The sequence below is a fragment of the Canis aureus genome, chromosome 10 (assembly GCF_053574225.1).
Source record: "Canis aureus isolate CA01 chromosome 10, VMU_Caureus_v.1.0, whole genome shotgun sequence".
NCBI classification, from domain to species: Eukaryota; Metazoa; Chordata; class Mammalia; order Carnivora; family Canidae; genus Canis; species Canis aureus.
Genome location: NC_135620.1, coordinates 69715409 through 69734829, shown reverse-complemented (window position 1 = coordinate 69734829; position 19421 = coordinate 69715409). Strand labels below are relative to the sequence as shown.

The 19421-nt window shown below is 53.9% G+C and overlaps 1 protein-coding gene across 8 annotated transcripts in view; it reads right to left on the bottom strand.

Annotated features, from left to right (window-relative positions):
* The window catches only part of RGS3 (regulator of G protein signaling 3), a 137607-nt gene that overhangs the window by 77662 nt on the left and 40524 nt on the right, over positions 1-19421 (bottom strand). For 5 of the 8 annotated variants that reach the window (XM_077913013.1, XM_077913011.1, XM_077913018.1 and 2 more), the window contains 7 exons: positions 14382-14442; positions 13379-13469; positions 12689-12744; positions 4889-4970; positions 4394-4499; positions 3252-3603; positions 2349-2388 (listed from right to left, as the gene is read on the bottom strand). In XM_077913013.1, the coding sequence (XP_077769139.1) occupies positions 2349-2388; positions 3252-3603; positions 4394-4499; positions 4889-4970; positions 12689-12744; positions 13379-13469; positions 14382-14442 (788 nt within the window). Of the gene's footprint in view, positions 1-2348; positions 2389-3251; positions 3604-4393; positions 4500-4888; positions 4971-9715; positions 10103-12688; positions 12745-13378; positions 13470-14381; positions 14443-19421 lie in introns of those variants that run through there. The other 3 variants (XM_077913023.1, XM_077913015.1, XM_077913016.1) reach the window with 3 other exon arrangements.

The window sequence follows — 19421 nt, the reverse complement described above, 5'->3', positions numbered from 1 at the left end:
GGATAACACGTGGCAAGGGGGCATGGCTCCCCAAAAAGGATTTTCTGAACTATCTTTTTAAAAAAACAATCCAGGTTGCAACCCAGCTGCTCAGCTCTGTGAAGCCAAACTCCGTGATTTCCCACCTGCTACCTCTTAACATCCTCTGGTCTGAACTCCATGTCACCCCTTTTTGCTAGAACACCTGCTTCACTGACCAAACACAGTAATTACTCGGCTTTCCTCTGGCTTCCGAGGCGAGCCCTGGCAGCCATCCCACTCTGGCAGTGGGGAATCTGAGGCTGGGCCCCTTTGCAGGGCAGGGGACAATACTGAGGGCACCAGGGCCCCAGGGAATATGCCAACTACAAGCAGCAAGTGCCCTAGGCCTCAGAAGGGCACCAGATCCCATTCAGCTCTGGATGACTCAACCCTCCTCCCGGAAAGGCCAGGTGGCCCAGCCAGAGAAGGAGACAGAGGTCGGCACCCTGCTGACAGCCCCGGCCTCTGGAGAACCCCAAGTGTGTTTAAGGGAAGGTTCAGTGCCGCTCCTTCCTCTGAGCTCCAGGACGGGAAGCTATGAAGACTCGATTGCTGATAAAGAGCCAAGATGTCCTTGCATATCGAAAAACACTATTACCATGAGGAATAAATGAAGGAAGGAAGATCAAAGTTCTCAATACAATGCCTTCAAAAAGCTACCACTGTTGGGGCGCCAGGGTGGCTCAGTCGGTGAAGCAACTGCCTTCAGCTCGGGTGATGATCCCAGGGGCCTGGGATCGAGCCCCACATCCTGCTCCCTGCTCAGCAGGGAGTCTGCTTCTCTCTCTGCCCCTCCCCCTGCTCGTGCTCACTCTCTTTCTAATAAAATAAATAAAATATTTTTTTAAAAAGCTACCACTGTTATTAACGCTGTCATCATCTCTGTACTTGTCCGTCTCTCTTCACAGCTTAGATGATTTCTTTTGAGTCACCAAATACCATATTCTCAGGGGGGAATCAAAACGTGGACCCAGGGTAGGAGGACTCCGTCCCACACGACTCGCCCACCGCAGGCAGCACACCTCTCCGGCTCCCGGGCTCCGTGGCCGGCCTTCCAACCCTGGCAGCCACCAGCCATTCGCCTTCACTCAGTCCCTCGGCTGAAACTCTACTGAGCACCGGCTGCCTGCCACACCCCGGGTCCAGCACCGGATCCGCAGAAAGGAGCCGGCCAGGCCCTGCCTTAATGAAGTCACCATTTAGCGGTGACACCCCGCTCTAACCTAATGCGCTGACTAAAAGCTTTTTAAGAACTCAAGGTTGAATAACCATCAGACTCCTCCCCAGAAGGAACACAGATGCATTTCCAACAGACCAGGCTCATCCATCCAAATGGCCTGCCCTGGAGAGAATGAAGATGCCTTCCGTCAGCAGGTCTGAGCCTGATGGGAGCCCCCCCCACCCCCGCCCCAAGGCACAGGCGCTCTTCCAAGTCCCTGCTATAAGCCAGCATCGAGTTCACACTACCGATGGGGAGGCTGCGAGGAAGTGAGTCCGCAAGGAGCTAGGAAAAGGCCCCTCTCCGGGAAGGAAGTCACCAGGCATTCTGTAGGCACTAGAGAAAGGGCTGGAGCACAGGGCCACCAGGCAAGGCTGGCCACTGCCTTCCAGACACCAGACAGACTCGAGGGGGCTGGACCCCAGCAGGCACGTGGAGGACCATCAGGAACACTACGCCAGCTCCAGCACCAAGACTGGTATCTCAGGTTTCCTGGGAGAAGGCCCGGGTCTTGAGCTCAGCTTCTCTCCCGGGCTCTTAAAACATAAGGCCTGGATTCAGAGGCCGGCGGAGAACCAGGACAGAGACACCCTTGCAGCTCAAAGACAACTGTCCTGGGTGTCGCCTCCCTCAGGGGGCAGACCCTCACAGCCAGTCTCTCCTCTACCCCTCCCAACAACTCTCTGATGTGGGAAGTGTCAGCCCCATTTTATAGAAAAAGAAACTGGACTCCCTGAACTCACTGGACCGAGGCTCAGGGAGGGGACATGGGTCCGTTCAGTCAGGCAACTCCAATTCGAGCCCTCCATGCCCCCCTCCTGGGCGGCCCCAGCATGTTGCTGGCGGCACCTAACGTATATTAGTTGCTCAGTAAAATGGAATGAATCCCAGTCAGATGCCCAGAATCCCAAACACCATCTCTTAGACTGCTGTGGGAAGATCCCTTCTTCCTTCTCAGTTCAGGTTCCAAGGAGGAAAGACACTGGTTCAGCGAGGGAGAACAGGTATGGTGGGAAGAGAGAGTCTGGGTCAACACGCTGGGGATCCTGACAGCTGACCCCACAGCTATCTGGGACGGGGAGGCCATAGCCGCCGGGGAAAGACCCACCTTCGGGGATGGCATCCTCTTGGTACACAGGTCGCAGCAGCTGCAAAAGAAGATAGAAGGATCACTTCCACCCCAGGAATGGGGAAGGACAACCAGGTGAGCAGCCTGCAGAAAGGAAGGGAGCACCTCAGGGCACCAAAGCCCAGCAGCCCGGCTAAGGAGCAGTGGAGGCACTTGGAGGGATTACAGAATACAGAATCCTCTAGAATGTTAGAGTTGAACAAAGCTTTATCTTTCATCCAGTGTAACCCGTTGGCTGAGTCCCCAGCTTTCCTGATGGCAGCTTGCTCCAGTGTGTTCCCAGGAACACTGGCACTGTAGGACACTAATGACCCTGCCACAGGGGGGACACCGTCAGGGGAATTGGGGAAAGCCTGGGTCAAACCAGCCTTGACTGCAGGATACCCTCAGAGCCTCGAGCAGGCTATTACACATTGGGAATCTCCCAGAAGAGGAGGAGAGTTTGGGGTATTTCTCAAACGTATTTGACCTCAGGACACTTTTTTTCCCAAAGTGTGCCCCAGGACTAACGTTTTGGTGCACCTACTCCTCGTCCCACCGTGCCATCATGCAGGGTCTGCTTTCCCACCTATTACAGGGGGCTCACCCCTCTCACGGCAGCCCGTTCCCCACTGTAGGAAAGCACAGACTGGCAGCAAGCTCCTCCTTCCTCTGAGGTGAAATCTTCCTCCCTGTGACGTTCCTCGGGCCTGGATCTGTGCCCAGGGATACAGAGATCCATCTGCTCCCTCTCTACCCAGAACAGCCCCGTGGTGGCGGAAGTGAACACGTACCCCTGCCTCCTGACCGAACACCTCCAGCCCCTTGCAGCTCCTCCCTACACAGTTTTGGGCGAGGCCAGGGACCCATACTCTTCACCTTCGCCAGACCAGCTGTCCATACCTGGCTCCCGGGGTTCAATGGGGCCAAGATGATGTAGTTGGGGTCCGTGGAGGCCGTGGCCCGGGACAGCGCAGGCAGGGTATGCTGGCCCCCACGCTTGGCCACCTCGGTGTAGCGTTCCCAGCCGCCGAGCAGCAGCCCATCTGAGCTGTCACACACCAGGTGGCAGCTGTGGCGCTGCTCGGGCCGTGCCTGGGCCCCGTGGGTGCAATTCTTCTCCCGCTTATTGGGGGGTGACTGGAGGTCATGTGTCGACTTGCAGGAGGCCCGCCGCAGGACCCCGCCGTCCGGCCCTGGCTTGACCTGGGGGACCATGCGCCACACAAGCAGGATGATCTCACTGGGGCAGCTCCTACAGTTGGGTGGGGAGGGGAGGTTCACACAAAGAGGTTGAGTTTGGGGAAAGTCAGCCAGGGCGGGGCCTACAACAGAACAGGGCAGAGGACCAGGGTGGGGGTGGGGGAGAGAAAACCCCCAAACCCCAGGGGTAAGAGACCATCTTGAGCTGAGACAGCAAAAGTGTCCCTTCCACCAGTCAACTCTGGTTGACCTGCAGTGGCTGAGAAGGACCCTGAGGTCAAGGCCAGGTTAAACAAGAATACGCAACTCCGCTAAGTGATGTCGGTCACGGTCACCGGTAAAGTGTAAGCAAGGAGGAGCAAGCGAGCCACCTCCCTGCAACTTCTCTATTCTAGAAGTATACCTAAAATGATCATGAGAGTTTCACCCTAGCGTGTCGAAACTAAGGGGGACCCCAATATCCTAAAGAATAATGTCTTAAGCATGCATTCGAAAAATTTGCGACATCTACACATTCCTTTAAAAACAACAGGCTTAGCTCCAAGGTCACAGCAATTAATGAGCTCAGACTAGAAAGTGACACCCTGGAGCAGTGACAGGAACCGCAGGGTCCGTTCGAGAGCTTCTTCCCTGCTATTTGCTGTGGGGAGGGGGCGGAGGGATTCAAAATTCCTCGGAGCCTGAACCTTCCATTTTCAGGCCAAGAAGCTGATTCCCTGAGGGGCAAAGTGAATTGCTCACAGCTGCACAGAGGAGGGGAGGAAGGCAGGCCTGGTTCCCTGGGGGCTGGGGGGGGGGGTGCCATTAGCCCGAGGCCCAAAGCCCCCCGCTGGCCCAGTCACCGGATCTCATGGGCCAGCTCCACGCATTTCCAGTGCTCCACGGGCCTCTCGTTCAGCTGCAGCACGGTGTCCAGCTGCTGCAGCCCTGCCCGCTCCGCTGGACCTCCTGCAGTGACAAAGAAAAGCCACCCAAGGGCTCCTGTGAAGCTCCTGACACTGTCAAAGGACCTCGAGTCACGGCTTCCACAGTGATTCTTATTTTCCTATGCGGCCCTTACTGAAAATAGAGGTTTCGTTCCTGTTTGACATGATTGGGAAGCAAAATACAAAAATCTATTTTCATTTTGATAAAAACAACCCAAAGAAAATGATGAATATATTTTCATAAACCTCAGCCTTCGACTGTGGTCATTTAAAAATATTATTCTTTTGTTTTGAAAAAGTGGGACACTGTTGTGGGCCCCCCGCCCCTTTCAGATCCCACATCTTGTGGGCGAAGCCAGGCACGTGGCCGGCAAGCGAGGCTGGCATCACCCGAGAAGCGTGCTCACTTACCAGAATCCACTGCCTGGACTCGAACCGGAGAGTCACAGCAGATGGTGAAGCCAAAGCCGTCCTTCCCCCTCGGGATGGTGATCTAGGACACAGCCCTGCATGGTTACTCCCAGGAGCCACAAGGCTGCTGCCTCTGCTCCAAGGTTGGGAAGCCCACAGACCCTGCTCCAGAACCACCCTCCTCTCCAAGGGAGCTGGGGCCAAGAAGGAGGCTGGCCAGCCCTTGCTGTCCCTACCTTGGCCCAGGCATCTTTAGTACTGGGTTGTGGGCCAAGCAGGAAGGCTGGGAGCTCAGGAGGTAAGTCCAGGCTGATGGGGAAGGGCCCAGGGTGGACAGAGTCGTGGAAGAGCAAGCCTTGCCTTCCTCAGGCCCCACAGACACATGGTCCAGTCCAGAGAGCCCACCAGACCTACACGCCTCCACTGCCTGTGATCCACTGCCTCCTCGGGCCCCTCTTCTTTTCCCTCAGGGGCTCACAGAGTATCAGCCCAGGGACAAAGCCCACCCACCCAGGTGGCCCAGAGCACAGAGGAAGGAAGATAGGGACATACACACTCACAACCTCAGGACAAGGGCCAGGGAACAAGGGCTAGGGGCTCAGGGAAGGCCATTGCTGGGGCTTGAGGCATCCAGTGAGGGCTCCCAGGTGAGGGGGCAGGTAAGGGCACAGACAGGCCTCCTGGTGAAACCTACACCAGCCACTGACCTCATAGTGCCTGCTGCATGGCAGGTCCACAACCGTCCTTCAGAAGTCCCCTGAAAAGGCCCTGCGCACCCTCTTTGCAAAGCAACACACAATTATGGAGCTCCTACTGCATGCATGCCAGGTTCTACCGAGGTCTTGAGGGCTGAAGTCTTTTTTTTTTTTTTTAAGATTTTTATTTATTTATTCATAGACACAGAGAGAGAGAGAGGCAGAGACACAGGGAGAGGGAGAAGCAGGCTCCATGCAGGGAGCCCGATGTGGGACTTGATCCCGGGTCTCCAGGATCACACCCCAGGCTGCAGGCAGCGCCAAACCACTGCGCCACCAGGGCTGCCCAGAGGGCTGAAGTCTTGACCTCTGGCTCCTCGAGGGCCCCAAGAATATGCAGATCTCTCCAAAGCAAAGGACTCAACATGCCATGGAGCAAAGTACGAGAACCAAGAACCGAGTTGGGAATAGTTCCTTGTGTTTGACTTTGGATGGCGGGCTGGTGCAAGGCAGGCTTGGTGCATGGCAGGAACTCGACAACCGCTTAGTGAGGACAGCGCAGAGCGGTCCCAGGAGCAGCAGGAACTGTCAGGGTACACTGCTATCTGCTGGCTCAGTTCAGTTCAGCCTTGCTACACTTCCCTCTGTGCACTGCCAACGAGGCTGTGGGTGGGGTACAGCAGGCCTGGGCCCTGCTCGCCCAAGGAGTGAGTCCAGGCTGCTCAGAGCAGGTGTGAGAAAGTGACAGACCTAAGGGAGGAGAAGCCAGGAAAGGGGTTCCCTGGGGTCCCAAGAAACTTCCAAGGAGAAGTGGACATGGAGAGGTCCCTGGTGAGGCACGAGGGAGGGTGTCCCAGGCAGGTTGAAGGAGAAGCCAGCTCAGCACGCTAGAAAAGGTCAAGGGCCAGCGGCCTTGTCAGGAGACTCCTGTCCCCTTCCTCTAGGGGTTGTATCCTTGAGGCTGGGTGCCTGGCATTCACCTACCAGCTGTCCCACAGGCCAGGCGTGAGGAAGGGGAGGGCCGGGGGACCCAGGGTGACCAGGGGCCTTGGAGGCTGTCGGGGAGGCCCCGGAGGCTCTGCTTCCCACCAGCCCTGGGCCTGGATTCAAAGCGAGTTTGTAAAACAGGAAATCTGACAGACAAGGGGAAGGGGGAGGGGGGCAGGAAAATACTCTGTTCCCATAAGAATTCTGGGAAAACACGCAGCTAAGACAGGAAGAGGAAAAAAATGGAAAGAAAGAAAGAAAAACAAACTGTGGAGTGAGTGTGCAAAGCCCAGGCTGAGGCTAAGGGGAGATGTCAGGAGCCTGGTCCACTCCCTGCGAGCAGCAAGGACTTCACGGGGCCTCTCATCCTACCTTCAGCCCAGGCAGGAGCTGGCATTCCAGTCTTTCTAGACCTTTCCCCTTCTGACCCCAGTAAGGGCCACAACCCCTCCTGCCTGGGGTCCTGGCTCTACAAACAGGTAAACAGGCCCTGGCACCCATGGGCTCAGTGCTAGTAGTTTGGGGACTGGCCCCAGGGTTGAATCTGGAGAGAAGTATACTCCTGCAAAAGAGCCTCCCCCTTCCACATCCCGGTCCCCTTGTCCAGGAGGGACTGTAGACCTAGTCCCCTCTGCCTCTCAAGGCATCAGCCTAAGAAGAACCAGCCCAGACAACCATCCAAGTCAGCTGGGGGCTGGGAAGGAAGGGAAGAGGAAGGGGTGCCAGGAAGCAAGCTCCCCTCCTGGCCCCGAGTGAGGGGTGGGACTGCGTAAAGGAAGCAGAATTACACTCTGTCCATGATGAGCACTCACTACGGTGAGAGGACAGTCCCCAAAGAACTGGATCGTCGCTGCAGCCCCAGGGGGAATGCAGGACTGGTTTTCCTATCCCCACTTCACAGAAGAGGAAGCTGAGGCCTGAAGACAGCAAGTGGCAGCCCCCAGCGCTCAGCCCTCCTCTGGGACCTGGGGTTGCAGGGTCAGGAGATGCGGGGAGCAGGCCTGCCCAGGCTCGGGGACGTTGGCAGCTGGGAGTTTCCTGCGCCTTCCGGTCACTGCTCCCAGATCTCACCCAGGCCGGCACCTCACCTCGGCCCTCCTGCCTGCTTTCTGATCCTCTGCCCCACCTGGGCTTCCATCCCAATCCCTAACTGCCACTGTTTATTTCCTATATGTACTTCCCAGGCCCTGCCCCAGGCACTTTGCACACGACATTCCATCTACCCCATGGCACCATCACTGGATATTACCAACCCTCCTCCACTGGCGAGGATACTGAGGCTCAGAGAGGTCTAGAGACATGCTCTTGAGCCTCGGGTAAAGAGGGTAAGAGCTGGGGATCCCTGGGTGGCTCAGCGGTTTAGCGCCTGCCTTTGGCCCAGGGCATGATCCTGGAGTCCCAGGATCAAGTCCTACATCGGGCTCCCTGCATGGAGCCTGCTTCTCCCTCTGCCTGTGTGTCTGTTTCTCTCTCTCTGTCTCTCTCATGAATAAATAAATAAAATCTTTAAAAAAAAAAAAAAAAAGAGGGTAAGAGCTGATGCTGGTTCCTAGCATAGGATCCATCTTGGATGTCAGCGCCAGGCCCTGTCCGTACTCGTGCCTCGCTCCGCTGTGACAGCCGGCGTGCCTGTCTTCTGGCCCACCGGCCCAGGTGGCCACAAACCTCCACTTCCCAAACAGCGTCCTCCACCCCGCCACCCTGCACCCAGCTACTGGGGTCGCTGGGGCTGTTCTGCGGGGCTCCAGCAGGACCGGGGGTATAGGCAGGGCTCTGAGAGCTGGGCAGGATGCTAGGGAGAACGGGTGGGTGGCAGCAAGCCGCGCACAGGAGGCCCCTCCGAGGACCGAAGGCTGTCTGTCTGCAGCAGTCGGGACCCACACTCCACTCTGGTCATTACAATACACAGAGGAGCTTTTTTTTTTTTTTTAAGATTTTATTTATTTATTCATGATAGATACACACAGAGAGACAGAGAGGCAGAGACACAGGCAGAGGGAGAAGCAGGCTCCATGTAGGGAGTCTGACGGGACTCGATCCCAGGTCTCTAGGATCACACCCCGGGCTGAAGGCGGCGCTAAACCGCTGGGCCACCGGGGCTGCCCCAGAGGAGCTTTTCTATACTTCTAAAATCAGACCCATTCCTGGGACGCCTGAGTGGCTCAGCGGTTGAGCTTTTGCCTTTGGCTCAGGGTGTGATCCTGGGGTCCTAGAATCAAGTTCCACATCGGGCTCCCTGCGTGGAGTCTGCTTCTCCCCCTGCCTGTGTCTCTCCCCTTCTCTCTGTGTCTCTCATGAATAAATAAAACTTAAAAAAAAAAAAAAAAATCAGAACCACTCCTGAGCTTCCATCAGCTTGGCCATTCCCAAAATCTGGACGTCCCTTCCTTCACCTGCCCTGACCCCAGTCCTGGCTGTTAAAAGAAAACGTGAAAAAAAGAAAAAAAAAAAAAAAAGAAAAGAAAAGAAAACATGTCCAACATGGTCCCAGAAAAGCCCTGAGGCCAAGAGATCATGACCCCCACTCTGCCCCACATCCCAGAAGCGGCAGCTGAGAGGCCAAGCCCGTCTGTGAGGATGGGCTCTGGAGCCTGAGGACTCCAGAGCCACCTCAAGGCATCACAGCGACCAGGGGGCACATCGTGTGCACACACATACGCACGCAACATCCCAGCTCACGTGTAAGCGCACACCAACACACGTGAAAACACATGATCACACACATACAGTGGGGGATCCTGTCCCATCAGAGACGTAGGGCAAGTTCGAGGAAGTATGAAGTTAGGAAAAGCACAAAACCCAGCTGCTCGGCCATTTCGCATCTCAGGCTTGGGGTCCCTTTTTTAAACCCACACTGCCCCCAGGTAAAAACCGCAGCAAATCAACTAGATAATCTCGCCGAGGACACCACCGTGTCCGGGTTAGGATGATGCAGAGCTGGGCCCGGTCTGCCCCCAGAGAGGGGCCGCGGGTAAAGGGGGGACGTCGGGGCCCGCTCCGGCCTCCGGCCTGCCCCGGATTGAAGCCAACCTACAAGGGGCAGGAAGAAGCCAGGAAGGCCCCGGGGGAGGAGAAGTCCCGCTCAGGTGGGCCCCCGCCCCGGCCCCCGGCCACAGCCCGGCACCCCCGAGGGCCGAGCACCCACCTGGCGGTAGCGGCGCTCCGAGCACACCTTGCAGAGCCCATTGAAGCGGTTCATGGCTGCGGTCCCGTCTCGGCTGCCGCCCCATGAAATCGCAGCTCTCCCCCCAGCAGTGGGAGCCCGCACTGCGCCCCGTCAGCCTGGCATGACCGCCCTGGGAAGCCCGCCCCGCAGAAGAATGGCAGGAAATCACCTCTCACCTCCCCAAGCCCTGTCTGTGCTGTGTGCCTCGGCACGATAAGCCCGAAGGCTTCCTGAAACCTCCGAGTGACAAGGAAGAGGGAGAGTTTTATATTAAAATTCCTGTCAACTAGTTAGTATTCCCCGGGCCCCGGCGGGGAGAGGGCGCCTTTGTTCTGGCTGCATTCTCCGCCGTGGGCCACTTTGTGATTCCAATGTTCTCACAAACACCCCTGGCTGGAGGAGAACCCAGGCAGAAAACACGGCCCCTCTGTAACAAGGCCACCTCCCCCTGCAAGCCCCAGCTGTCCCCGGGAGCAAGTCCAGGGGACTAACACAATCGAAAGAATCCAAGGACGCCTGAGGGGGTTGCACTCACAGACATCCCAGGCAAGACCCGAACCTGAAACGACGGGAGTCCCAGGAACAGGCTGCCGTTCACCAGCTACTTAAAAGTCCGTTTCCTTGGCCAACCAAGAGGGCGGCTCTAAGCATCTGATGACACCCCGGGCCCATGAAGGCAAATCAGGAAGGGAGTTCCAATCACCAAATGATCCGGCCTCCTCCTTTACCCACCAAGAAGCTGGGGATGACAGTGGTCAAGGTCACAGAACCCCAGTCTTGTTCTCCACCTCGTAGAGCAGTACCTGGTGAGCCCAGCGCCCCTTACACCCTCCTCACCGTCCCTAAGGAAACCCACCCGGCCACTCATGTCCTTGAGGCCAGGGAGTGTCCCTTGGTACAGCCCAGCTCTGGTGGCCATGACAGTGGGTAGATCACGCAGGTTTCTGGGTCTCCATCTCCCCATGTGCACAATGGGAGACTAGAGCGGGTGACCTCTGGGAGCCCTCCCCCAGCCCAACCAGGCCTCTAACAACCACCCCCTCGGTGCTGGGTCCCATGGGCCCCTCTGGGTGTGCAAGCCCAGGAAAATCAAGCGGGCTTCAGAACAATGTCCCCCTGGGTCAGGGCCTGTGTGCAGATCCAGAATGAAGCCACCTGGAAACGTGCAGCACTGCCGTCCATGTCGCATCATTCCCACAAACCACCAGTAGGGCTCCCTGGTCACTAATCTCTCTGTGCTTGGCAAGTACAGAGAGAGGAAGAAAGGTATTTGCAGCTCCGCCAGTGAAGCTAGGGTTTTTTGTTTTTTGTTTTTTTTTAAGATTTATGTATTTATTTAAAAGAGAGAGAGAAAGAGAAAGAGAGAATCTCAACCAGGCTCCATGCTGAGGGTGGAGCCTGATGCAGGGCTTGATCCTATGATCCTGAGATCATGACCTGAGCCGAAATCAAGAGTTCCACACCTAACCGATCGGGCCACCCAGGTGCCCCGGAAGCTGGAAGGTTTTAAATTCTTAATGAAGCCACAGAATACAGTAGCCAGGAAGTTATTTGAATAACTTAATAACTGTGCTGTCCAATATGGTAGTGACAAGACACATGTGCAAGGTAAATCTGACTTAATTAAAGTTAAATAAAATGAAAAACTCCAGTCCCCAGTCATACTAACCATGTTTCAACCACTCGTGTTTCAGCCTCAGGGGCTAGTGGCTACCATATTATTGCACAGGGCAGCTCTAAACTATACGCTGCATGAGGGCAGGCAGCTTTGACTTGCTCACAGCTCTGCCCCAGCACCCAGCACCCAGCACCCAGCACAGGGTCTGGCCCGTGAGAATGCTTAAACAATGAGTGAATGAGTGAGTGAATGGATGAACCGAGTAAATGAAAGGAAAAACATTTTATAGAATATAATACACCTCTGTGTAAGCTGTGATCAAGGGAAACCACGCCATCGTATCTTCCCAAGTAGACCACGCACAGGAGGCAGTGTGGCACAGTGTACTCAGGTGGCCAGACCTTGCTTGGGGTCCTGCCTCCATCACTTGCTGGCTGCGTGATCGCAGAGAGTGACCGAACATCTCTGAACCTGGGTATCTGTGAGATGGGGAAGTCACGCCCGCCACAGAGGTGGCAGTGAGGGTTGAAGCAGGGAACAACAACATCTGGCACAGAGGGGCTTCTCAGTCACAGGGAGTTTGTTCTCCCTCTCCCAGTTGTTAGAGAAGACCATGTCCCGCGGAGAGATGGAATGAACTTGGGGGAAGGCCCTAAAATCCTGATGTGAAGGTTCCTCTCTCTCCATTCAAAGCCCTAGTGGAATAAGAAGTCTTTGGTCTCAGGTTTAGACTCACAGCTGCTCCCTGACAACAGGCCTAAGCTGAGGGTGATTCAGCCACAGTGCTGGGGAAAACCAGCCATCCGAGGGGACCTGGGGGATAGGGGAGACTCGGATTCAACAGCTCGAAAGTCAGGAAGATCCAGAGCCATCTCCATCTCCAGATGCCTCCATCTCCAGAGCCTGGGCCTGGCTCTCTCCCCACTGCTGCCCTAACCATGAGCAACTGGAGAAAAGCACAAGAAATAATCCCTTAAAAATGCATAACTTGGGATGCCTGAGTGGTTCAGTGGTTGAGCGTCTGCCTTTAGTTCAGGGAGTGATCCCCAGGTCCTGGGATCGAGTCCCGCATCGGCTTCCCTGCAGGGAGCCTGCTTCTCCCTCTGCCTGCGTCTCTGCCTCTCTCTGTGTGTCTCTCATGAATAAATAAATAAAATCTTTAGAAAAAAATGCATGACTTGCTGAGTTTCCAAGCTTGAAGTGAACCTGAGTCTCGGGCACCAAATGCAGTCCTGCTTAGGGGTCTCCTGGGCCAAGGGACAGACCAGGACCAATTAAGAGCCCAGGGAGGGGCCCAGGCCCTGCCAGTCCTGCCCAGGCCCGTCCCCACCTACCTTGAGTTTCTCCCCGTTCTCAGCATCCCCACATCCTGGTGTTCTCAGCAGCGGGTCTGGAAGATGACAGAGCAGAGTCAGAACGCTTCTATTGGCACAGAGAGTCCATTCCAGAGACCACCCAGAGGGCGAGGCCAGGGTGCCAGGCCCAGGTGGCTGTCCAGATCACTGCCGGCCTCCAGGACATGGGGGTACCTGGGCTCAGGCTAAGCAGAGAATCAGAGCCAGGCCTGCATGTAAGAAGAACAGAACAAAAGGAACACAAAAGCTGGATCCTGAGCCTCAGGACTCACGGCAGGGCCCACTTGCCCTGCCTATCGAGGTGGACAGCCCTAAGGCCAGTAAGGCAACCTGGGAAGGATCCTTGCACCAAAGCCTGGGAAGGAGCGTAGCAGGAAGCTCCCAAAACCCAGCTCTCTATAAGGCAGAATGGAGGGAGCTGAACCACAGAGGGTCAGGCATATAATCCTCTCCCGGGGATGTCCAGCCCCAAAAATAAGGTGTTGTGGGCAAGTGCTACCTGCAGCCTGCATTCCAGCAGGTGCTCGTGAGAAGCCCCTGGACCCCTGACTTGATCGCAGCCAGGGGTGACAGATGCCACAAAACACAGGGGCAGGGAGGGAAGGGAGAAGCCCCAGGGGCAGGTAGAGCAGCGTGTCTGGGCAGAAGCTGAAGGTGGTGTGCACGTACCTCTCAGGGGCCGCAGCCGCCGCCTGGCCACCTTCAGGTGTTTGGTCCGGCCCAGGTCTTCCCCCAGAAGGTAGTACCAGCCACTGATTTCCTGTCACAAGAGAAGGCATGACACGCTCAGGCAGAGGAGGCAGGGGACACAGGTCGGGCAGCCACCAATTCCCCCTCAAACAGCAGCAGCTAGAGAGTCTCCCTCAGGAGCATCATCGCTGCAGAGACAGACACTCCAGCTGTCCTGCCCCGGAGGGAGCTGTGACGCCTACGCCTCCAGGAAGCTTTCCCTGATGCTCCGGGCAGAGCTGGTCTTCCTCTCTGCTGAATTCCCACAGCCTGTTGTCCCTGGAGAACAGCGGTCTACTCGCATGCCTGCCTCCCCACCAGGTGGTGCCTAGGCATTTTGATGTGCCTAGCACTGTGCCTGGTATACAGTAGGAGCCCAATGAATGCTGACAGAACAGAAGGGAGGGAATGAGAGAGGGATGGAGAGGCCAGAAAGTAGGCACCTGAGGCTCCTGAGCAGTCCCCATGGAGCATCTCCCCAGAGGGAATAAAGCCAGTGCTGCGGTCAGAAGACCCTAAAGGAAAGCTCCACAGAGGCTAGTGTTGCTCACTCCACCCCACAAGCACTTGCTAGACCAATAACACGACACCTAATAGATAATGTCAGGAGGATGAGAACCACCTAGCCGTCCTCCTCCGGGGCAAGTCTAGGAGTGCTGGGAACTCCGAGGGACCTGCCAGGGTCCTGATGTGGCAGACGGCAGACCCAGAGCCCCCCCCAGAGCCAGGCCTTGGGGCTGCCTGACAACCGATCTGTGACAAGAACCAACCAAGGAGACGACCCAAAGCCCTGGCCACTCAGATGATAAACCGTGGTGTGATTCAGGCCACAAAGCACTCAAGACAGAAGCCCCACCCAAGGGCTTCCAGACAAAGGCCTCTCTGCCTGCGCTAACCCTGGCCTTGGTGGGATGACCCTGCTGGACACTCCCCTGGGACCCACCTTGTCCGGAGTCAGGAGGGACTTCACCCCAAAGCTCATGCAGCCAATGAGTCCACTCTGCCTGGGGGAACAACAGAGGCTTGAGTCAGCACCCTCTCGCCGGGCTCTACGGGGTGCACCCTAGGTCTGCCCGATACGCTGTGGTTTACAAAGCACTGGTACCCATGTCATCTCATCTGATCTTTCCAACTTTGTGAATTAGGGTGGAAAGGGCTTATTTTCTCCATTTCACAGAGGAAAAGGCTGAGGCTCAGAGCTGGTCCCCTTCCCAAGGTCCCAAAACTAGTCCCGTGGGAAAGCTGTTCCCCCTACATCAGAAAGCAGTACTCCCTCCACCAACCATAGAAGCTCAGAGCCAACCATAGGCTTTGGGGATTTTTTTCTTTTCTTATTTTAGTATAACTAACATACAGTTATATTAGTTTCAGGTGTACAGTATAATGATGCAACAATTCTATATTTCTCAGTGCTCATCCAGATAGGGCACCACCTCCCCTCCCCCCGCTCCCCCGGCCCACCTCTCTTCTGGCAACCAGTTTGTTCTATTTAAGAGTCCGGTTTTTCTGTTTGTCTTTTTTCTTTATTTGCTCATTTGTATTGTCTCTTAATTCTACATAGGAGTGAAATCATACGGTATTTGTCTTTCTCTGCCTGACTTACTTCACTTAGCATTAACTGTTCTGGTACTGGAAGGATCAGAAGTCAGTCCCCACCGGGAATTTCAGCAACCATGTCAGTGGGTTGATGCTCAACTGAAAAGTTATGGGACCTCAAGTTCAAGAAGCGTTTCTCAGGTACAGGTAGGACCTTAGCAGTTCCTGGACAGTTTCAGATCAAGGTCCAAATCAACACAAAAATTGTTGAGACGGACCTGACCCAGCTTCCAGCTGGACAAATAGGCATGAGCCAGAGTCAGGCCTTGTGGGAGTGTCACACTGTGGCAAGGGGCTGAGTTCAGTCACGTCCTCCTTGGTTAAGAGTAATTCAAAGTCTGGGACCCCTGGGTGGCTCAGTGGTTGACCATCTGCCTTCGGCTCAGGCTGGGATCCTGGGGTCCTGGGATCAAGTCCCATATCGGGCTTCCTGCATGGAGCCTGCTTCTCCCTCTGCCTGTGTCTCTGCCTCTCTCTCTGTGTGTGTCTCTCATGAATAAATAAATAAAATCTTAAAAAAAAAGTTCCGGAAGACTAATCACCATTGAGTCCCAACATCCAATTAGGGACCGAATGATACCTGGCAGCTTTCAGTAATGATGGCAAAGGTTAATATTAATGAAATTCAAAAAATTATCTTGTCACTGGGAGAGAAAAGGAAGTTTACAAATCAGTAATTTAATGAGAAAGATGCTCACAAAAATATTAAAAATGGTTGTACCCGGTAAATGGGATTAGAGGGGTTTTGATTTTCTTCTTTGGGTTTTCAGTGTTTTCAAATTTTCACAGGGAAAAAAAGTGTTACTTTTGTAATCAGAAAAGAAAAACAGTATATAAGTATTTGAAAATACTTCCATTCTAACATATCTTTCTCTATCCTAACAATAGAGCTGCTTTTTCATTTTTCTGTTCCCCTTTCTTAGAGCATCCCCAACTCAGACTGCCCCAGAGACTGGTTTAATAGCTATTGATTGAGAAACAATATGAGTATTTAGATGGAAGCATTAATCCTTCAATATCTGAGGGACCCACACACAGAAGGGATTGAGCAAACACTGTGGAAGACACAAGCGAAAAGCCAAAGATGGACTGAGCCTCCCAGATGGGCAGTGAACTCCCTAGAGATGTGCCTCCCCAGAACCTGGCCTACAGCAGCCCGAGTGAGGCCAGTGGCTGTAACTAGGCGTGGACCACAGAACCCTCTGAAGAGCCTGTCCAAGGTCTGTGCCCCAGAGCCAGCCTCCAGGGACCAGACACCGTGAGTCCAAGGTGGGATCCAGACTGCAAGTCTAGAGAAAGCTGCCCTGAGAATCCTGCAGGGCGCCGCCTGAGCCTGCCCCAGTCAAGGACCAGTGGACCAGGTCTCTATAAATACATACTGTTTGCATTCTCCGGAAAGGGTGGCAGCTTACCACCTGACAGTCCCAAGCAAAACAAAACAGCTTCTCACAGGCAGCCAAGTCAAGGGAGAGGTAGGGCTGCAGAACACTAGGGACTGATCCTCAGAACTGGTCACCTGCCCCACAGTTGCACACTCTGCACCTGGCTGTGCCTCCCCAGCTCCTGTCACTGGGCTACTTCCCCGGATCCCTCTCCCCGCCCTCACTTCCTGCAGCCTGGGCGCCACTGCCCCCCCTTCCTTGCCCCCTCCCTCATTCAAGGCCATGCTAATAATCTACCCAAGGAGGACAGTGTGCTCACCCCAGGAAAGCAACCCTTCCCACATCCATCTTCCCAGCCCAGCACCAGAAACAAGAACTCCTCCCTCCTGGGAAGAGGCCAAGTCAGCAACAACAGCCACAGTGGCCATCATGGGCGAGCGACAGACGCTGATCGGAGTTGCCATTCCAGAAAAGCCTTGTCAAGACCTTGCCAAAGTCCTCACCACTGATTTAATTTTGTCAACACGGTCAGGAGCAGGTATCTAGGTGCTCACACTTCCTTGTTGCACACTTCCCTTTCACACCGGCTATGGCTGTAACTTTCTAAACCTTCAAGCATGACGCTTTAGCTGTAATAAAGGCTTCCTCTGCCTGTTGCTCTTCAATAAGTGGAATTTTCATTCCCTGGTGCTTAGAGAATGCTAAATGGTTAATAGCCTCCCATGAGCTTTGCTTCCCTGCTAAGGGGCCTCCAATGATTTCATGCTAATTCAGGCCAAGTAAATTGTCACAATTAATGTCCATAAGCAGGAAACTCTAAGTGTTCTTCAATTAGCTACTCCTGAAGCCTGCTTTTGAAAAATCTTGGGAGGAAGAAAGACTTCTTTTACGTGTAATCTGAGTACACGGCTTTGTACTGGTCAGTTTATAATCTTGGGAACTAGTGCTTACCCTGGAGACTGCCTGAAAAGTGTATGGGCATACAGTACAGGGGCTGAGCCTTGGTTACTTCTGAATGCTAAGCCCTGAGCTCAGGGCTCGGTGCACTCAGTGAAGTCTTGACAAATGGACAAATCCATCATGCCTGTGGTTGGTTGGCAGGCACTGGGCAAAGAGCCGCGGCATTAAGGAAAGAAGACAAACATGCAGGAATTTAAATAGCAATTCAAGGCAGCAATACAAGGAATATCACTCAACAGGGTGAGATTGACAGATGGACAGTGTGGGCAACAAACGCTGAAAGCTCTGGGAGAGTGGAGATGCTGGAGGAGGCCTGAAGAGCTAAGTCAGGGACAGGAAGAGGAAGGGCATGTCAGGCAGAGGGAACAGCCAGTACAAAGGCTCAGAGGGAAGGCTTCATGGAACACTCATGACGAATAGTACTTGGCTCAGTTACCTTTTGAGTAAAGGGTAAGAGACCAACTACAAAACGAAAATGCAGGGGCACCTGGGGGGCTCAGTGGTTAAGCATCTGCCTTTGTCTCAGGTCATGGTCCCGGGGTCCTGGGATCAAGTCCTGCATGGGGCTCTCCACAGGGAGTCTACTTCTCCCTCTGCCTATGCCTCTGCCTCTCTCTCTGTGTCTCTCATGCATAGATAAATCTTTAAAAAAGAAACACACACACACAATGAAAATGCATTATTTTCAGGGAATGAATTTTAATTCTCTCTCTCTCTCGCAGGGGCCTTAAACTTTCTGTTGCAGGAGTACCGCATTTAATCTCCATTTATTTTTAATTTGATGGCTTAAATTGAACACATATTTTTCCATTCATTTCTCTTCTTTCCTTTTCTTTCCCTATGTCAGGTCACAACCTAACGTTATGGCACTGTGCTTGGCACTGAGGTCCCACTTGGAAAGTAGATTAAAAGAGAGAAAAGACTTAGAATGCCCAGGACAGGGTATGACACACAGCAAGCCGACTCTCCATAAATGAACATGCTCTTTGTGTAAGAGACTGTGTTTTAAATGTATGTGTGTTTTGTTCTTTTTTTTTTTTAATGTGGTGTGTGACATTACAATCCTAAGACTGTTCTCTGGCCACAGGTTCTGAAAAGTGCTACGACTGATATAGGAAGCTTCAGTTTGGCCTTCACCATCTCATCAAACAAAACTTTTAAATAGCTGAGTTGCATAGTCAACGATATTGAGAAGTTACTATTAATTGTCAAGCATGATGATGACATTGTGGTTGTCTTTTTAAGCCATCTTTTAGAGAAAGAGAGAGAGAGAGAGGTGAGAGGAGATGATATCTGGGATTTGCTTCAAAAGAATTCACTAGATGGGACACCTGGGTGGCTCAGTGGTGGAGTGTCTGCCTTCGGCTCAGGTCGTGATCCTGGGGTCCTGGGATCGAGTCCTGCATTAGGCTCCCCACAGGGAGCCTGCTGCTCCTTTTGCCTGTGTCTCTGCCCCTTTCTGTGTCTCTCATGAATAAAAATCTTTTTTAAAAAATAAAAATAAAAAAATAAAAGAATTCACTGGTAGAAGGGAGAATGTGTGGGAGCGTGGAGGGAATAAGATTGGCCATATATTGATAACTGATGAGGCTGGACTATGAGTATATGAGGGCTAATTAGATGATATTTTCTACTTTTGCATAACTTTGAAAATATCTATAATTTCTTGAAAATTCACATAACAGGGGATCCCTGGGTGGCTCAGCAGTTTAGCGCCTGCCTTCAGCCCACGGCATGATCCTGGAGTCCTGGGATCGAGTCCCACATCAGCTCCCTGCAGGGGAACCCTGCTTCTCCCTCTGCCTGTGTCTCTGCCTCTGTGTGTGTGTGTGTGTGTGTTTCTCATGAATAAATAAACAAAATCTTTAGAAAAAGGAAAAAGGGGATCTCTGGGTGGCTCAGCGATTTAGCACCTGCCTTTGGCCCAGGGCGTGATCCTGGAGCCCCGGGATGGAGTCCCACGCCGGGCTCCCAGCATGGAGCCTGCCTCTCCCTCTGCCTGTGTCTCTGCCTATGTCTCTCTCTTTCTCTCTCTCTCTATGTCT